At 57.9% G+C, this 19776-nt stretch overlaps 2 protein-coding genes across 11 annotated transcripts in view; one reads left to right on the top strand and one right to left on the bottom strand.

Annotated features, from left to right (window-relative positions):
* NPHP4 (nephrocystin 4) overlaps window positions 1-13217 on the bottom strand; it is a 109514-nt gene extending 96297 nt beyond the window's left edge. For 4 of the 7 annotated variants that reach the window (XM_046000517.1, XM_046000555.1, XM_046000547.1 and 1 more), the window contains exons 1-3: window positions 13049-13217; window positions 12182-12248; window positions 6357-6538 (exon numbers count right to left, since the gene is read on the bottom strand). In XM_046000517.1, the coding sequence (XP_045856473.1) occupies window positions 6357-6491 (135 nt within the window). In that variant the 5' untranslated portion in view covers window positions 6492-6538; window positions 12182-12248; window positions 13049-13217. Of the gene's footprint in view, window positions 1-6356; window positions 6539-7880; window positions 7943-12177; window positions 12249-13048 lie in introns of all 7 variants that reach the window. The other 3 variants (XM_046000529.1, XM_046000525.1, XM_046000539.1) reach the window with 3 other exon arrangements.
* A 279-nt stretch (window positions 13218-13496) lies between these two features.
* The window catches only part of KCNAB2 (potassium voltage-gated channel subfamily A regulatory beta subunit 2), an 83257-nt gene continuing 76977 nt past the window's right edge, over window positions 13497-19776 (top strand). For all 4 annotated transcript variants that reach the window (XM_046013737.1, XM_046013721.1, XM_046013728.1 and 1 more), the window contains exon 1: window positions 13497-13603. The gene's annotated coding sequence lies outside the window, so the exon portion shown is untranslated. The remainder of the gene's footprint in view (window positions 13604-19776) is intronic.

Raw genomic sequence — 19776 nt, 5'->3', positions numbered from 1 at the left:
AAATGACTTGCCTTCCAGAACATCTATGACCTGCAAACAACCAACCAGAGTCCAAACTCCCATCCGCCCTCTACCTGGCTCTCAGACTCCCAGCAGCCACTGGGATGATTCACACCATGCTCTCGGGCGTCGTCTCCCCAGCCGCTCCACCTCCCAACCAAACCCACGTGGCCCTATGCTGTCTGGCATACCCTGACCTCCCAGGAACGGTAAGGAATTGTTCTCTCCCTCTTGCCCTCGCGGGCCCTGAACACAAAATCCCACGCCGGCCAGTGTGACTAGCAACTGGGAGGGGAAGAGGGAGGGGCGGGTGTGCCCCGTAAGTCAGAGGGGGGCCTCTCACAAGTCCCCGGGTGGGCACCATACACCCCCTCCAGCCAGCCCAAGGAGGTGGGGGGGGGCGGCTGATGGGCTGGACGGGGGAGGGGAGGGACAGAAGCGGGGCAGGGGGCGGGGGTGGCCGCTTCGGAGTGCCCAGGCCTTGCCCAGGGCTAGTGCTGCTCCCATGACCCTAGGGAAGGATGACGGCCTGCTGTCTGTGTGGGGCTGCTGGAGGCAAGGTGGTGTCGGGTATGGAGGCAAGGAAGACGGCCGACAGGCCTGGAGGAGGCCTCAGGGCCCAGTTTCAGTCATGGAGCTGCGCGGCCGCCCCACACGTGGGCCTTCGCACACAGGCTGCCTCTCCGCCCACACCCCTCCTAGTCTACCTCTTCTCAGGACCCTCTCCCGCCTGTGCTCCCTCCCCTGCCTTCCTTGACCACTGCCATCTAGAAGCCCCTCCCGTCCTCTGACCCTGCTTTCCATTTCCCCAGGGTTCACCCAGTTCTCTGTCGCCCAACTGTGTGAGCTCTGGGAGGACAAGAGCCCAGAACCTGCTCCATCCCTGCTCCGTCCTCAGGGCCCAGAACCAGACTTGGCCCATGTGGGTACTCGGGAACTCACGGCCAAGGGGCCTGGTCCTAAGCCTCCCCTCACTGCTGGTCCTCCCCAGGGTGCTTCCACGGGCTTCTTTCTCCTCCTCCTCATCCCCATTCTTCCTCCCCCCTTCCCTCCTCCTCTCCCCCCTCTTCCTCCCCTCCTCCTCTCTCCTCCCTCCCCCCTCCTCCTCCTCCTCCCTCCTCCCCCTGCTCCCACCCCTCCTCTTCCCTCCCCTCCTCCTCTGCATGTCTCTCCTCCTCCCCCTCCTCCTTCTCTCCTCTTCTCTCTTCTCTCCTCCTCTTCCTTCCCCTCTCCCTCCTCCCTCCCTCTTCCTCCCTCCCTCTCCTCCCCCTTCTCCCCCTCTCCCTCCTCCTCCTCCTCCCTGCCTCCTCCTCTTCCAGACGCCCCCCACCCCCACCCCCACCCGCTCCTCCTCCCCCTGCTCCTGCTTCTCACTATGCTCTCAGAGAGGTAAATACTGGCCAGGATCTGCTAAGTTCCAAAACTTTCTTACTGACCTAGACTTCTTCCCAGAACTCCAGACCCTAACCACTCCTCCATCTTGATGCGACTTTGTACCCATTTCTATTCAGGTAAGTTTCTAAATAGTCTCTGCTGCCATGTGAAGACTGAATATGGGACAGTCATGCGTGTCCCCCACACAGCGCCAACCACACAATGGTCCCCAGGAAACACCAAACTGGACTGGAACAGTCATTCCAAAGTGAAGAAATGCGATCAATATCCACGGTAAAGATTCAACTCAGTGAAAATGGTAAATGGGGCAGCCAAAAAGACATACGAAAATTATTAAGAAAATGTCCTGCGTTCAAAAGCACATATTTTTAGCCAATTCCTTTCACAGGGAAGGGTGCTATCATCTAAAGCTGTCCATTCTCAAAATAACTAAAATCATACTAATTTTGTAAGACTACACTTGTTTCATATGTTTATTACTTGGTCTTTTCTTCCCCCCTACTTGGTCTTCTTTTAAATGTTAACTTTTCACTGATCCTTGTGGGCACAGCGGACCCTAGAACAGCACGGGTTTGAACTGCAAAGGTCCACTTACGTGCGGCTTGGTTTGGTCTGGTTTTGACGAACACAGTACCAGACTGAAGATGTGTTTTCTCTCCCTTGCGATTTTAATAGAATTTTGTTCCCTCTAGGGGCACCTGGGTGGCTCAGTGGGTTAAGCCTCTGCCATCAGCTCAGGTCATGATCTCAGGGTCCTGGGATCGAGCCTCGTATAGGGCTCTCTGCTCAGCGGGGAGCCTGCTTCCTCTCTCTGCCTGCCTCTCTGCCTACTTGTGATCTCTGTCTGTCAAATAAATAAATTCTTTAAAAAAAAAAAAAGAATTTTGCTCCCTCTAGCTGACGCTACTGTAAGAACACAGGCTACAATACACATAGCACACAAAACACGTGTCCATCAACCATTTACGTTCTCGAGAAGGCTTCCGGTCAACAGCAGGCTATTATTGTTAAGTTTTGGGGGAGTCAAAAGTTACATGTGGATTTCTGACAGTGCCCCTAACTTCCATGTTGTTCAAGAGTCGGCTACAAACCCTGTAAAACTCTGGGTTCCTGTGTTAAACCCTGACCATGAGGTGCTACCCTTTATGTCTATCACTAGATGTGATGTCCTAATATTTCAAGGATTTTTATATTAATATTCACAAGGGACGGCAATATGTACTTTTCCTGTGAAGTCCTTTCCTGATCTGGATATTGGTTATGGCAGCCTCAAAAAAAGAGCTGGGAAGCATTCTCTCCTCCAGTTTTCTGAGTTTACCTAAAATTCATATTATTTCTTCCTTTAATACTTCACAGAACCCAACAATGAAGTCATCTAAGTCTGGAGTTTCTTTGTAGGAAGCTGTTTAATTATGAAGTCCATTTCTTTAACACAGGACTTTTTCTCTTTTCCATTTCTATTAGTGTCACTTTTGGTAAGTCATGCTTTTCAAAAAATTTCCCCATTTCAACTAAGTTATCAAACTTGTTAGCACACAAGTTATTCATAATATCCCCCAACTATCTTCTTAACATCTATAGGATATACAGCAACGCTCCTTCTTCCCTTCCTAATATTAGCAACCCGTATTTTCTCACTCTGTTTGCATGATCAGTCTTGGAGTTTATCAACCTTATTAATCTTTTCAAAGAATCAACTTTTAGCTTTGCTGATTTTCTCTATTATTTGCCCTTTTTTTTTTTTTTTAAAGATTTATTTATTTGACAGATAGAGATTACAAGTAGGCAGAGAGGCAGGCAGAGAGAGAGAGAGGAGGAAGCAGGCTCCCAGCCAAGCAGAGAGCCCGATGCGGGGCTCGATCCCAGGACCCTGGGATCATGACCTGAGCTGAAGGCAGAGGCTTTAACCCGCTGAGCCACCCAGGCGCCCCTATTTGCCCTTTCTTTACTGATTTCTGCTAAATGGGCAGAAATCTACCACTTCCTTCTTCTATTCTCTTTGGGTTTAACTTGTTCTTTTCATGTAGATTCTTAGGAAGGACACAGTGGTCACTGATTTTATACCTTTCTTCTCCTCTTACAGTCCTGTAAAGCTGTAAGTTTCCCTCTAAGGACTAAATTACTTGCATCTCATAAATTTTGGTTCATTCTTCCATTACTCAGTTCAAATTATTTTCTAACTTCTCTTTGAAGACTTCTTTGGCCCACGAGTTAGTTGGTAGTATGTTGTTTAATTTCCTGCTATTTGAGGATTTTCTAGGTATCTAGGTTGATTTCTAATTTAATACCATATATATATATACACACACACATATATATACATACATACACATATATGCACTCATAAATAACAATCTTTTTGAACGCACTGAGACTTACCTTCATGGCCCAGCACAGTCTGTCTTGGGGAATGCTCCACGCGCACCTGAGAAGCGCGTGCATTCTATGTGTTGGTTATGGTGTTTTAGAGATGACAGTCGGGTCAAGGTGGTGGATGGTGTTTAGATCTTCCAAACCCTTTTGGGTTTTTCGGTTTATTTGCTCTATCAATCACTGAGAGAGGAGGGTTGAAAGTCTCCAATGCGATGGTGAATCCGAACGGAGCTCCCTTTAGCTCTACCCAGTTCTGCTTCCCGAGTTTGGAAGCTGCGTCACCAGGGGTTCTGTGCAGAACAGCAATCTCAGCCGGCCCAACCGTGACACTCTGAAAGGCCAGTGGACGAGGCCGTCCCTTAGCTGGAGACTGGGCTTAGCGTTCAGGAAGTTTCCCATCACCCTACTGACAACGGCACCCTGTGCCAAAACGGTACAAAGTGGTTTGTGCTCACCAGCTGCTTTGTTGCTGGGAGTCTGGAGTTTGGGAACATGCTAGGCAGACGACAGCCACCTGAGCAGTGCTCAAAACCCTATGGCCACTGAGTCTCTAACGAGCTTGCTTGGCGGGAACATTTCACACGTGTTGTCCCAACTCTGCTGGGGGAACTGAATGTGTCTTGTGGGGTCCCGCTGGCAGAGGACCCCTGAAGCACGTGCCTATCTCCCCACCCACGTCCCCCCATATCCCTTTCCCAGGGCGGATCCTACTCTGCGTCCTTTCACTGTAGTAACTCTTTCCTGTGAGAATGACTCTGCGCGGAATCCCGTGAGCCGTCCCCACGAGTCAGACCCCGGGGTGGTCTCGCAGGCGTCGACAGCGGTGCCGCATGCCCATCTACCTGCCCGCCGGCCGTCATCCTTAGGAAACGCCGCTCTGTCTGCTAATACCCCTCACCGCGAAACCGACCTCGTCAGACGTCAGCGCAGCAGAGGCTCCCTACTGGGTTTGCGTGGCCTACCTTGTCTCCATCCTCTTACCTTCCCACGTACAGTTCCTGTCTTTCTGTGTAAAGCATGGTTTCTTAGAAACAACCGATAATCGGGTCTGAAACAGTAACTTCTGACACATAACTCCGAGTCGGGAATTCCCCCGGTAGGCATGATGCCACAGACACACGTGCACGTATGCGTAAGTGAAGGTCCTCGCTGCGGCAGCGTCTGGGAGAGCAAGTGACCAGAATAAAGTCCGTGCTCCCCAGTCAGCCTGTGGATCAATCAATGCCGGTTCATCCAGACAGAGAAACACGACGATGTCGAAGGAGAGAGTGAGACTCCTCGTGTGATGACGTGAACAGTCTACAGAACATACCGCTGCGAATACTTTTCTTTTAAGCAAGATAATACAAGTACATTTATCTGCTATATTTGCTTAGAGTTTCTGGGAAGTTACACCAAGAAAGAGGTCACGTTGGCTATGTCTTGCAAGGGACACAGGTGCCATACGGACGCCGTGGAACGACACACTTTCCTCGTGTACCCTAGCGAATTTTGAACAATGATAATTACCTTTTCAAAACTAAATGCAAACAAACAAATGACATTAAATGGGACAATAAACCAAATTTCCTTCCGAGAATTCCTAGGGGAGAGGACGGTGCTGTCCACTGTGCTGTGAGCTACTCCACGGCAGGGAGGCCGCTGGTGCGGTCTGCCCGGGGCCGGAGCCCAGCTGGCCGCCCAGAGCAGGGCACCCCACGCCGCCGGCTGCCCCTCTCAGACTCTCTCCCGCTGTGAAGTGCGGGCGTGATGCCTCCCGCCTCCAAGGGCTGCGGCACGGAGGCAGCGGCTGCACGGGAAAGTGCCGGCAGTAAAGCAGGAGGAAGGCAGCCGCCACAGGGCGAACACGGCGCCAACACACGGCAGGCCCTGGACTGGGGGGCTTGGAAGTGAACGCTGTAGGGCGTGAGGGGTTTCCTAAAAGTGAGCCCTTACAGATCCAGCACCCCAACGACCGTGAACACACGGAGAACCACACTACCATCCGCAGGGGAGGACAGGGCCTGGCCAGGCCAAACCCTTAACCAAGTCACATGTTCCCATTGGCAGGTCTGGCTCCTTCTCAGGCCTCCCACTGGGTCTCCCTAGAACCATCTAGTGACTTATCCACTTATAGTGGTGCTTATCCAGCAGCTCCCCTGCCCTTGACGGACACAGACGGACACAGAGCCCCAGAGCAAGGGCCTGAGTGTGCCCAAGACTGTGGGACCTCCAGGCACACGGCTTCCGCCAGGATATACCCAGAGCTCTGCCCCCGCACTTCCAGCCGCCGGGCTGCGAGCAGGCCGTGTCGAGTCGGGCACGGGCCCACCTCCTGCAAACCTTGCTCAGAAACGCCGCAGGAAATCCGATCACCTGGACTGTAAAATGGCTCTACTGTGGGCGAGAGAAACCTTAACCAGTGTCGGAAGTGCTGACCGAGTCGCTGAATCGCGTGTTCTCTGCGCTGACGGGCCACTTGGCGTCCAGACACTGCCAAGGCCCGAGGTAGTGGATTCAGTGGCAGGACTCGAGTAGGCGAAAATCAATACCCCTCAGCGGAGAGCAGTGGCAACAGGCACAGGACAATAAACAGCAAATTCCTTTACCTGCTTCCTCAGTGGCCCGTCAAGCCACTTCAGGACACACTGAAACGCTGTCGATTCCTTTAAAGGCTGGCGTGCTCTCTGTGGGTGGGGAGGGACCAGCACGTTTTGGTCACAAACCCTGAGCCAGTCATTCATTCTGCCGGTCTGAGGGTCTCCTGGGCCTCCCGGACTACCTGCACAATCTGTGTTCGAATAAATCAAAGAGTTATAAAGGCCACAACGCTCAGAGCGATCCTGGAAGGTTCCTCCCTCCCCCTGCATCCCAGAGGAACCACCAACCGAAAACCCACACTTCGCAATTCCACCCTCCGGTCCCCAGTGCAACAGACTGGGACCTGCGCTGCCCTCCCCTGGCAAACAGGCCCCTCTGGCTCCAGATCCCCTCGGTCCCTGCTCTCAGGAGCCAACTATAGCAAGACTACACCGGCCTCATTAACTGGCAAAGAGATAGGCACATGCAAGGCTGCTCTGTACAGTTGTGAAGGCTGAGCACTACACAACAGTGCCAGGCCTTGGGAACTAGGGCCATTATCGTAGAAGGGACCTGGAAGCATGACCCAGTCAGAGCCAAGGAGATGCACATCTCACAGCATCCGCTGGCTCTGAGAGAAGGAAATATTCTTCTCTGCCGCCCTCAGGGTAGAAAGATCATCAATATGGAGCTGTCAGGAGCCTCCATAGGAGCAGCTTCCTTGAGACACACAGGAGGAAAGCAAGCAGAGCCAAAGCAAAGCAAGGGCCAATGGGTCTAGGTGCCTCAGATGGAGCCCTGGCTCAAGGACACCCTGAAGCCACCCAGGACGGCTCCGGCTCCGCCACACAAACAGCCTTTTGTTGCCAAAGCCAGTTTGGGACAGATTTTGCATGTTGTGGGCTTCTGGGTGACCTGGCTCACTAAGGACGCCACCCGCCTTCCAGCCAGTCAAGAGATCAGGACCTTCCCTGTTCTCTGGCCTCTTGTCAGCTGACCCTGAATCTTAAGCTCTGGGCTCTGATAAGAACCTGAATTCTGTGCATTAAAACGACACACAAGATAGGGAGACTTCATCTCCCAAGACAGTGGCTCCTTAAATGGGGTCCCCCGCCCCTGCAGCTCCCTGGGCTTGTCCAGGGCTCCACAAGGTCAAAGCCATTTTCATAATATTCAGATGCGCTTTGCCTTTCTCAGTGCACGGGCATTTGCGCCGATGCAGCCAAGGCAAGTGCGGCGCAGCAGCCGGGCCCCCCCCACCCCGAGCCCGTTGTATTACATCCTGACCCTTGTCACTCTGGGACGAGAAGGGACACAGCACGCACGGCTGCCACGAGCATCCCTGGCGCACGTCCCCCACTGGCCAGCAACACCATAACCTTTACTAAAAGAGCCACTGAGGGACGGACCAGGCTTATTCCCAGTCAGGCACTACGCAGACGGTTCCTCAAACATTGACTGAATGAGTCTGTCACTTCCAGGAAAACTGGTACTAAGAATGGGGCTTGTGGACAAACTCAGAACTGGGAAACTCTGTATCCTCTGCTGCGAACCTGACAGCTTCCTCCTCCTTAAACATGTGCCTGGCGATGGATGGGGATGGCGACGATTCCACCTATGGAGACCGCAAGATTAAATGTGCAAGAATCCGGAAGGTCCGCATGTCTCAGAGGCAGTATTTTCCAGGCAAGCGATGTATCATGACAGAGAGGCCCGTGTGAGCAAAAGATCCAGCCACAGTGCAGGACAGACCGAAGGGCGCTAACCAGGGCACGCTCCCTGGCAGGGTGCCCAAGCCCACACCGCGCGGACCTTTAAGAAACCACCACTGCGGCGTGTGGGGGAGGTGCGGCAGGAGAACGTCCACAGTTCCCTAGGACACTCTTCCCTTCTCGGGGTGACACTGAGTTTCTTTCAAATATGTCAACAACAACTTTGTCAACACATTAGACACAAGCCCCGGGGTGCCTGGGTGGCTCCGTAGGTTCAGCCTCTGACTCTTGGTTTTGGCTTGGGTCTTGACCTCAGGGTCATGGGACCGAGCCCCAAGTCAGGCTCCGCACTCAGCGGGGAGTGTGCTTGGGATTCTCTGTTTCTCTCTCTCACTCTCTCCCCACCTCTGCTCCTCCCCTCCACGCTTGTGAACTCTCTCTCAAATAAATAAATAAATCTTAAAATAATAAATTAATAAATAAGCCTATATGAGACCCAGCTGTCTACTATGCCAGACGCTACAGAAACTTGCAAAAATGTAAAATCAGCCCTCTTCCTGCTAATTTTTTTGTTCTGGAAAACAGGTGGTCTTCATAAAAAGAACATTTCACGCCAACATGTAACAGGTCTACTGTTATCCCCACGTGAGCAGCAACCTTGCAAACACTTCTCAGTCTTCATTTCCAATACAGCAAATACTGGCAGATATAACTAAAGTAAACAAAAGGTCTCTGGAGTCCTTTGCAACTTTTTAAAGTGTAAAGGGGCAGGAGACCACGAAGTCTGAGAAAGGCTCTTCTGACGGGACCCTCCGCCCTTGCAGGCTGTGTGGGGAGCGGAGGGAGCCCCTAGAGCATGGGCTTGATTGGCCTGGAAAGCCCCCACATCCAGGGCGCCCAGGCACAGAGCCCTGCCCCCACTGGAGCACCCCCCACCCCCAGCCCCCAGTCCCAGCAGGCAGGCCTACACTGCAGCATCCAGACCAGGACCGTCACCACGTGAGCACTGAGCACACATGCGTTGCTTTTTTGTTGTTTTTAACAGCTCGATAACTTTGTTTTAAGCCCCTGGGAAGGCTGCCCACAATCTGGGGCAGGGCACTTGGTGATGAACATGGGACCCGAACTGTGCCAATCATCATCGTCCCCGGGAGTCCGGCCACAGTTCCCTCTGGCGAGGCTATCTCTGCTGGGAGGGCAGGAGCTGCCCAGGCCGGCCCGAAACCCCAGGGGCTACCCTGCCACTCCAGGGAGAGCCTGAAGTCAAAGTCAGCCCAGGGGAGACTGGTGGCGACCGGGGTGGGGAGCCCTGCCAACAGAACCCAGACCTCTAGGCGGAGACAGGCTGATGGAAGACGGAGACAGGCTGATGGAAGGCAGCCCCCACGCCCATTGGAGCAGAGCTGCAGGGGCCAAGACAAGCCCTTGGAGGCTTTCCGCGCCGGCTAAGTAACAGCCCCAAAGACGTCTACGTCCCAATCCCCAGAACCTGTGAATGTGGGACCTCACGTGGCATAAGGGCCTATGGAAGCATGATGAAGTGAAGGACCTTAAGGTGGGGGAAAGTAGCCTGAATTACATATATGGGCCTGAGGGAGTCACAGGGTCCTTATAAGAGGGAGGCAAGAGGATCAGAGAAAAGGTTGGGTGACCACGAAGCAGACAAAGTGCAGGAGGGAGGGGCCGCAAGCCAAGGACCGGCTAGAAAAGGCAAGGAGACAGATTTTCCCCCAGAGCCTTCAGAAGGAACACGGCCCTCCCACACCTTGACTTTAGCCCAGGGATACTGATTTTGGGCTTCTGACCCTCCAGAACAGAAAGAGGATAAATCTGGGCTTTGAGCCACCCAGTTTGCGGTGTTGTTACAAAAGCCACCAGACGTCCACACTGCTACCGCTTGCCAGCGCAGAGGCCTGATCGCTGGCAGGAGGGCCCCCTGCCCAGGAGAGCATCTTGGAGGCTCCAGAGGCCAGCTGCTGGGCCCACCGCTCCCTGGGCTTCCTGTGGTCACAGCACTTGCCAGCTCTCCCGTGCAGACCTGCCCACTGGCCAACCCCTAGCGTAAGGGGATCTACGTTCCTGTGTCCTTGGCACCTGGATCACCATCAGAACTCAATAAATTTTCATAAAATCAAACTGAGGTTTCAATAACGTTGGCTCCCAAGCATTTTTTAAGAGATTTAAGTTTTCCTATTAACTTTCATTATAAAATGGAGAGGTTAATTCATACAAAGAGAGTGCCATTAAGGACTGAAACTTCCTGGGGCGCCTGCGTGGGTCAGTGGGTGAAGCGTCTGCCTTCTGTGCAAGTCATGATCCCCAGGTCTTGAGATCGAGCCCCACATCAGGCTCCCTGCTCAGTGGGGAGCCTGCTTCTCCCTCTCTCTGCTGCTCCCTCTGCTATGCTCTCTCGCTCACATACACGCTCTCAAATAAATAAAATCTGTAAAAAAAAAAAAAAAAGCACTGAAACTTCCTCTGTAGAAGCCCTTCATGTCTCAGGAGCACTGTGGCAAAGCATCACCTTCGGAAGGGGCCTCGGCACGCTGCCCGCGGTGCTCTCCCAGCGGGAGGACGTGTCTCCTTTGCAGGCCGTTCCAGACTTTGCTCGCTTGCCCCAGATTCCTCACCCAGCACCTCCGTCCCTCCCCCTGGCTACCACACGTAGCCAGCAGAGGCTGAAGAGCACTTCTTCCGCGCCAGTCCGCCTGGCAGAGGAAACACATCCCCGGGACGGCCCCAGGCTGTACCAGTAGGACGCACACTGGGAGGAAAGGCATCCCTTCCGAAAGGGAGAGCCACCCAACCGAAATGGTGAGCCGGCCACATGGAAGAAGGCAGCAACAGTCCAGGTGGGCGACAGAGGGAGAGGGCACCTGAGACACAGGCTCTTGGGAGTGGGAGACAGGTGGGCACAGAGCTCTTTCTCCCAACCCCTACCTGACTACCACCTGACCCTCCTTCCCTCTCCAGCCACTCTGGCCCCACTCGGCCCCAGCTACATTCCTCCTGCACACCCGCCCCCTCGGTTCCCCTCGGCACACACGTGTCCCCCTGGAAAATTCCCACTCATCCTCTAGGACACAGAGCAAATGCCCCTTCCTCAGGGTGAGCACTCCCATCCCCCACCAGTTGCTCCCCGACAAGGGATCCTGTCACAGAAAGTCACCGCGCTTCCTCAGGCTCCACGCTGCTGTTGTCCTGCAAAACGGAGCTCAGTGAGGTCAGGGCTCGGTCCTCAGCGAAAATCTTTTAATGATTAAGTAAATAATTAAATTACACTGTGCAGGACTTAAGAATGCTATAGCAGGAAGACAGAAGGACCTTCAGGGCTAGATGAACAATGAAGAGAAAACAGGGAGGGCTCCCTGCTTTGAGCCCACAGAAAGGGTTCTCCAGGGCAGAAACGACAAGAAAATGCACCAGCTTTCACAGCCCTACTGTAAGCCAGGCACACACAGACCTTTTCACACGTATTATTCCAACAACCATGTAGATGAGTATCACAGACAAGGTCAGCGACACTCGGGTTAAAGGGCCAGGCCAAAGCCACACGGCTGGTCAGGACCGGCCTCAAAGCCACTACAATCAAAGCCAGGAGAGGTCCCGGAGCCTGCAGCGGGACACAGGCTGAGGAGCCCCAGCTAACCCTTGCAGTCCTCAGACTTCAGGGGAGTCTCTTGCCCTCCCTGCTTCTGTGTCCCATCTACAGGATGGGGGGGGGGGGGGCTGTGAGGTCTCCCAGGGGCCCTGCTCAGCACATCTCTTCTGTTCCAGTGGCCACAATGACAGAGACCACCACCAAAGACCAGGTCTTCAAGAAGCTAAAAATCCAGTGGGGGAAAGACAAGGGAGCGAATGTGAGCTGCACAAAGGAGACAAGCCTAATTCTGTCTCCTTTGGGGGTGTGGGGGCAGCGAGCGGAGAGAACAGGGAACCCCAGCACTGAAGACGGAAGCCAGGAGGAAATCTCACCAACAGTGGTTCCCCAGAGAAGGGGCGGGGCCAGAGCCATGAGGAGCTGGGGGGTGGGGGGCTTCCTTGCAAGCAGAGAACTAGGGCTGGGCTGCTGAAGCACCTGGGGGTGTCATCACGCAGTGCCTGGAATGCCCTCACTCAAGCAATCCTCTCTGCATACCTACCAGGTGCGAGGCACTGGAGAAACCGTCCTGAACTCAGCAGACGGACTCCCTGCCCTCTGGAGGGTATCTGGGGTGAGGCAAAGACAGGATTTAAGTTAGCACACAGCGAGGCCGCGCTGCGAGCTCTGCGAGCGACCGGGAGGTGTGCAGCGCGGAGCTGGGACGCGCGCGGGGCTGGAAGCGGAGCCCCGAGTCCCAATCTCGGGCCAGCGCAGCCCTGAAGACGGGAGCGGCGGTCTGCCCCGGAGACAGGCCCTGGAGACGCGCACAGGTGGGGCCTCTGGGCCGGAAGGAACGCGCAGGAGAGCCGGGCACTGGGGCTGCGGGACCGGCCCAGGCGGCCAGCCCCAGGCCCGTCAGGAAGTCAGCGAGAGGGCCCGAGGCAGACAGGACACGCAGGGCGGCCAGAGCCTCCCGCAGGAGGCCCGGAGTCTCGCCGCCTCCGCTGGGCCGCGGCTCTGGGCCTCGCCGGCGGGAGCAGCGCCCGGCGGAGACGAGGACGCGGCCGGGGCACAGTCACCCTGCAGGGTCCCCCGCTGCGGGACGCCGAGCGCGGAGGGCCAGCGTCCGGGCCTCCCCAGAGCCGGGGCCGTGCGCACCGCGCCCGTCTGAGCCGGGAGGCAGCAGAGGGCGCGGGCTGGGCCCCAAGGACCCCCGACGCCCACGGGAAGCCCGGGCCGCACCGAGCGTCCAGCCGGGGGCGGGAAGCGAAGGACGCCGGCCCCCGGCCCCCGCGGAGAGCCGCACGGAGCACCCCACCCCGGCCCCGGGAGCCCCCGGCCCGCACCGCCGCCCGCGCGCCGAGCCGCGCCCGCCCTCCCCCGCGGCGCCCGCCGGCGTGGTTCCTCCCGCCGCCGGCAGCGTTACCTAGGAGACGGGCGCCGCGGCAGCACCGCGGCCGCGCCCCGGCCGCCGAGGCTCAGGACGAGGTGGAGGACGCGCCCCCACCGCGGGCCCAGAGCCCCGCCCGCCGGCCGGTACTCGCCGGAGCCGCAGGCCGAGCGGGTTGAGGACCGGGCCAGGGTCGCCCGCCCGCCGCCACCGCGGGAGGAGCCTCGGCAGGCGGCGCTGCGCGCGCGGGGGCCGGGAACCCGCCCCGCGTCAGCGTCGTTGGCAGGGCCTCGGGACCAATGGGAGCCCCAGCCCCGAGGCTCCGCTCCTGCGGCGCCAGCCAATCGGCGCGGCGGCGGGCCCGTCCTGATTTGCATGGCCGGCGACCCCTCAGCCAATTGGCATATGACTGGCGTGAAGGCCAACCAATGAGAAGCTAGCAGAGGCGTGGCCCCGGGCGTCCCACGAGGTGAAGATGCTGCGGGCGGAACCTGGCGGAGCGAGCGGGATTCGGGGGCGCTCAAGTCGCCGGGGCAAGGCGGGAAGGAAGATCCGGAGCGGGGCACAGGATTCGGAGCTGGAGCCCCCCAGGTAAGTGCAGGGGGACCCCGCGGGCCGCGCCGTCCACCGCGGTGCGCCGAGAGAGCGGCGGCGGGCGCCCGCGAGGCCCGCGCTGATTCTCCATCTCCTCTTCCCCGGCGCGTCCCCGCGCCCGCCTCCGTCCTCACCTCCTCTCCAGCCGGCTCACCTCCTCCTCCACCACCTCCCTTCCCCCATCCCGCCCGACCTTTCAGCTCCCATCCCCGACCCCTGCCCCAAACTTCATCCCTCCCCTCGGCCCGGCGCCTCCTTCCCCATCTCCGCCACCTCCCCTTCCCGCAGCCTCGCCTCCCCCTGCCCCCATCCCCCCTTCCCATCCCCTCTCCCGGCCTCTGCGCAGCCCCATCCGAGCGCGTCTGGTCACGGACCTCCCCATCTCGCCTCCTTGTTCCTCCTGAAGGCTCGTCCTGCCTCTTGCTCCTGATCGCGGCCCGCATCCTCCCATCCGTTCTGCTCCCAGCCCCTGCATCCCCTCCTGTGGACGCTCTCCGTCCGCCTTGCAGATCCCCAGGACCTTGGCAGTCCCTTCCTGCACCAGTCCCCCTGGCTACCTACACACCCAACCCCACCCAACCCCGTCCCTGGGCCCCTTCCCCATCGTCAGCTTCTCCTCTCCCTGCCTCCCTACCTGCTGCTGCTCCCGCAGGACGCAGAGACCCCGCAGCTGCACCGCTCTTCCTGCTGCAGTGGCCGCAGCCCCGGTACCTGCCCACCTTGCCACCCTCCCACCCAGGCGCACCCTGGCTCCGCTCCTCCTGGCATTTGTACTGGGGGATCCCATGGAGGACTGTGCTTTGCCTAGAGCATCCGAGGGGGCTCCAGGTGGGAAACCCCTTAGGACCCTTTCCTGCCTTCCTTCCTGGCCACTGTCACCCTCCCCACCCCACCCCCACTTTCCTTCTCAACCTCACTTTGTGATTCAGCATTTTTGGGGTTGGTAACTTTCTTTGCTTCCTGGCATGACAGGACTGGGCTGTGGGGCTGAAAGCTGGGGGTCTTGACCCGGTAGCTGGTTACCACGACCACCTTAAGAAACGGACCTGAGTTGCCTGGTGGGGACAGAGGTGGAAGCGGGGGCCCAGCCAGTTGGGGGCTGCCTTCTCTCCCTTTCATTTGTCTGTCCTGTGTTGAACCGCATCCAAGGGGAGGTGACATAAGTAATAGCTCTTGGGGAAATGGACTATTAGCATTTATGGAAATTAATACATGCACATCCCAGGAGTAAGAACACCAGGTTCAGGCCACAGCTGTCCCACTGTCTGTTGTTTCAGGGCTTCTCCTCTCCCTGCAACTTCTCCTCCTCCTCAAAAATGCCATCCCCCTTCCAGTGCCAAGAGCGAGCTCCCACTCCTAACACATTGCAGGGCTCGGGGACCCGCGTGGGGGGGGCCCCATCTGCCCTCCTGATTGTTGCTTGGAAAAGCGTCCACCTGCAGAGCCAGGCTCATGTGCGATCCCTGGGCTCCTGCCCGAGTGCTGTCTCAGCGGGGGCCCAGAGGGCATTGGCTCCCCAGGTTGCGTCCTTTAAGACACTCCGGGTCCATACGCAGCCCCAGTGGCACTGAAGGTGTGTGCGCTACCGCACGTTCCTGCCTGGCGAGCAAGCTGGGGAGGCATCCTGTATAAAACCAGGTCCAGCTGCTTGTGTGTCTCCCTTCCCTCCCCGTTGCCAGACACCGGATGCCCTGCTGGGCTCCCATGGGACTCTGCCAGGCCATGGGGATGGGGATCATGAAAAATGGGAAACCCAAATGTCATGCTCAAAGCCCTTTTGGGTCTGGATGTGGAGCCTGGTTGGGAGGAAGTGGGCCCCAACGCAATCGCACACCGCCAAGTGTAGAGAGACGGGCACCACTTCTTGCCTTGTAAGGGTCACGGCCGGCTGCGGGCGCTGGGGTTCTGCGGGCCAAGCGAGCTCTGTAGATGGGACAGCTTGAGAGGCCTCACCCCACGGGGCTGGCTTTCTTTCTTGCATTTACATTTTCGGTGATCTTGTAAACCTCAAATGATTCAGGAGGAAGCTAGTGGCACAAGTTTTGTTTGGCAGTTTCCGGTGAGGGCTCAGAAGAGCCCTCTGAGCCTGTTTGTTGATCCCGGGCCCATGGCAACTGGACAGCACAGCGCGGGCAAAGGAAGGTCCCCTCGCCGCGTAACGTGCTTCGTTTCCGGGGACTCTGGCTGAAAGCAGCACGTGCATAGTGTTTGACAAAAGTCTCAGTGACCTTCATGTCAGCAGAGGTCCCAGACCAAGAGTGGTTTCCTGGAGTCCCTGGATAACAGGGCAGGACAGTGGCAGCTACCGGCGGCGTTTGGGGAAGACCGTCTCTGATGGTGTCTAGGGCCAGAGACACGGTGCTCCCTGAATCCCCTCTCCTCGTAGCCGGAGGGGGGATCTCACCTCAAAGAGGCAAAAGCTTTTGGCCATCTCCCCCCCCAACAAAGGAGTCCATGGAAACCCAGAGGCAGAGACTTCTCCAAGGTCACTCGGGGTAGGGGCAGATCCCAGATAGACCCTTTGCATCCCACTAATGGAAGTGCAGGTCACGTCTGTGACTCCCATGGTTGGAGGATGCCGGCTCCCTGTGCGTGTGCCCAAGCATCGGGTTTGGCTGCCCTTCAGGAAGGCCACTCTGGAAACATTGCTGACAGGCACAGAGGAAACCGGAGCCCGGGGGTGTGTCTGCATCACTGGGGAGCCGTTGGGAGTGGGGGATACCATCAGGCACAGAGAATGCTGGTGATACCACCTGCCCAACCTGGCAGGTCCCCAGAGCAAGGGTGCCATGTTTCCAGAGATGTCACCAAAGAGATGGCAGGGGCCAAGACACTGGGCAAGATGCAAGGGGAGAAGAGACTGGGTCTTGCTGGGCTTGCACTTTAAACCTTGCTCCGGGATGGGTCCTTGTAACCCTGCAAGGTGGGCTGGGTAGCCTGGATGGGGAAACCGAGGCACGGAGTGGTGGAGAGAATGATGGAGACTCCCAAGCTCCTAAGGACACCTTCTGTCCCTACTGTGCCGGAACTCTGAGACAGGTACCAACTCTCTGTCCCACCATGCTCTGGAAACACCAGACATCCCCGCACACACACTCACAGATGGGTCTCAGATGCACAGGACAATCAGGGTTCAATCCTGGCTCCCAGGGGACATAGAAATCCACCATTTGCATGAAGGGAAGCCCAACACGCTCAGCTGTCTGGTCGCTCCATGCCCTCTCTCGGGGGTGACGGTAGGAGAGGTGGTCCTCTCTTGGCTCAACCACCTCAGGGGAGGAAAAGAGACCAGGGCCTCCGCCAGGAGAGAACACACACCAGGCCAGGTGGGTCAGCTGTGGGGGTGGCTCGAAGCTTTCCATTCCACCTGCCCGTGGCAGGTGGGAGAGCCTCCCTGCTGGTGAGCGTGAGCCCCTGCTGTGTCTTCTTACTGGCCTTCCCATCCCTGTTTGCCCCGGAGGAACTCTGGGCCCCCTGCCCCTCAGCGTGAGGGCGTTCCGTGGCCATGCACCTGGCTTTCTAACTCAGAGCCCTGCAGGACAGGGTCTCAGGAAGCTTTTCCTGCTCTGCCAGATGGTCACGTACTTAACCCTGAAGACCTCAGGCGTGCGTGTGGGCTTGTGTTGGTCCCTCGCAGCAGAGCCGAGCCCTGCAACCCTGGCCCGCGTCCCTGGCCCTCGCCTTCCTTGACCTCCCTCCTCGCAGGCTGCCCATGACTCCTTTCTTACTCCAGCACGGGCACTTATACAGCCTTGGCTCTCGATGCCGCGTGGGGCACAGATAAAATGGGACGGGGGCAAGGGAAGGAGCAGAGGGGGACAGTCTCCCTCAGCTTCACACCCGTGCTGCAGTCAGAGCATCTCCCCCGAGGGACATCTTGGGCCCTGGCTGCTGGGCCTCGGTTGGGGTCTCTCCCACAAGTGGAGGCTGAAAACCAGACACGCCTTTCTTCTCAGGCCCCCACCCTGAGCTCAGGACAGATCAGCAAACTGGTCATCACCGGGCCGGTTTCTGCTATAAATGAGCAGCGCCTCACGCCAGGTCTGGTCCACAGGGCCCTCGGTCACCAGTCTGGCCCACGGAGCGTGGTGGGGGGTTAGCTCTGCGTCTCCCTCCGTCTCCGGCTCTCACCTTCCCAGCCGCCTGGCTTCATTCTGGTGCCTCCCTGTTTCTGGAGGGGCAAATCGAGACGATGTGAGCCCAACGCCGGGGACAGTTTCCGGCTCACCGGGGGTGCCCACTCGGTGCCTTCTAACTCCTCACCCGCCGCTTCCAGTCACGGACTGAGCCCAAGTGCGCACCCTACCCGGACCAGGGGGGCTCCCCAGAAAGCTCACACAGTGACTTGGGTCCCCTTTTGAGCGACTTTATGATCATGTCAGGACCAGAATGGGCTGCCTGTTCCTGGGGGACCGCCTGGGAGGGCCCAGCCGCCTGCTTTGTGGAGGGTGGGGAGGACGGTCCTGTGGCTTTTGGTCTGCAGAGAAGAGTCTCCTGGTGCTTAGAGGGACATGCCTCGCCCCGTCCTCCATCACCTCAGGCCACTGCTCACCTGCAGACCCACACAGCGGCCCACGGACGGGGGAGGGAGGGGCCTACAGGGTCCCCTCTGAGCACACCCACCCCTCCTTCGCCACAGCATGTCTTCCCGTTCCCTCCTCGGCAGCCGTGGGATCTTTCAGAGCAAACCAGCCCTGATGTCCACAAGCTGTCACGTGCAGCCAAGGGCAGAAGGATCTAGAAGTCTTGGTATCCTGAACGCTCTGCGGCGGCAGGGGCTCTCTGGAAATAGTACCCCCCACACACCCCTTCCAGAAGGAGGCGAGTCGGAAAAGACTAGAGGCCACAAACCGGGACGTTCTGACACTCTGACATCTTCACTGGCAGGTGTGCCTACGGTGTGACTGCTCCGCGGGGAGCAGGGAGGCCCGGGGGGTCCAGGGGCCCTAGGCGTGCCAGGCAGTCCTGAGCCAGGGGCACGCACACCAGCACCACAGGGACTGGTGCCCAGAAACAGTCTCCCAGGGGTCCGGGAGAGCAGCTCAGCGAGCTCCGTCTCCCACCAGCACCGGTCCGGGGGAACCCCACTCTGAGAAACACTTCCCAGCTCGTTCTGTTTACTGTTTACTCCCCGCTCCTGCTGCTCCTTAAGCCTGCGCAGGAGGAGGCTTTGATCGCTGGAGGGTCTGATGAGGAGGGCTGCGCTGGGGGGTCCCTCAATCCTGGGGAGCAGAGGAAGCCGCATTTCACTGGAACGACCTGCTAGGCTCTTCTCACCTTCAGACCTCTACTCGTGCTTTTATCTTGACAAGCGTGGCAAGACGCTGTTGTTACTGGTGGCCGGTCCTCTGGGACTGGGGTTTGGCTGGGGATGCGGCCGGTCTGGGCACGTGCGTGATGGGGTGCCGAGGAGGCTGGGACTCCGCAGAGGGGCGGACTCTGCCGCTCCAGTCTTATCCTGCGGCGTCCCCCCTCCCGCATCTCTGCGGCGCCCTCCCCTCCACCCCCTCCAGGAGGTATTGCCTTTCCCTCTCAGTGAAAAGGTATTTTTAGTCTCCCTGGCCAGGAGGTGTTCAGGTGTCAGAGACAAGAGGCCTGGAGCCATCTCTGTCCCTTTGCTCCTGCAGAGGACACACAATGCCCAGAACGGGAACTGCAAACCCCAGCCGCCAAGCACTTCCTTTCTGCAGGACCACAGGCACATGTTGACTCCCCACAGCAGCGGACACGTCCCTGTTTACACCCGCTCTATTGAGGAAAGGGAGCCGGGGTGTCTGGGGACTGGCCAGGGCCCTTTGGAGGCACCAGGGAATGCTACCTCGCTGTGCTTTCCCTTCATCCTGAAAGATGGGTCTCAGAGAGGCCACCGGGGTGTGGAGGGACGTGAGACATGGACCCACTGTCCTAACAGAAGGATTTGTTCAGATGAGATGCGCCAAGCATCGTGGGTCTGATGCTGCAGCCCGGGGGTCTGGAGCTGCTCGGAGGAGGCCTCGACCCCACCCCTGGCTTTGTGCAGGGGTGGCCCGTGCTGGGGACCTCACCATCCCTTCACTGCCCCAGGGAGGTGCAGATGAGCTCACAGTTGGCGGGGGGGGGGTGGGGGGACGTGGCACCCAGAGCACAGAGGTGCACCCTCGGCCACAGCAGAAGTGCTTGCAGACCAGGCA

The sequence above is a fragment of the Meles meles genome, chromosome 1, assembly GCF_922984935.1.
Source record: "Meles meles chromosome 1, mMelMel3.1 paternal haplotype, whole genome shotgun sequence".
Classification (NCBI taxonomy): domain Eukaryota; kingdom Metazoa; phylum Chordata; class Mammalia; order Carnivora; family Mustelidae; genus Meles; species Meles meles.
Note: the sequence above shows the minus strand (reverse complement) of the source record. Positions and strands in the feature narration are given on the sequence as shown.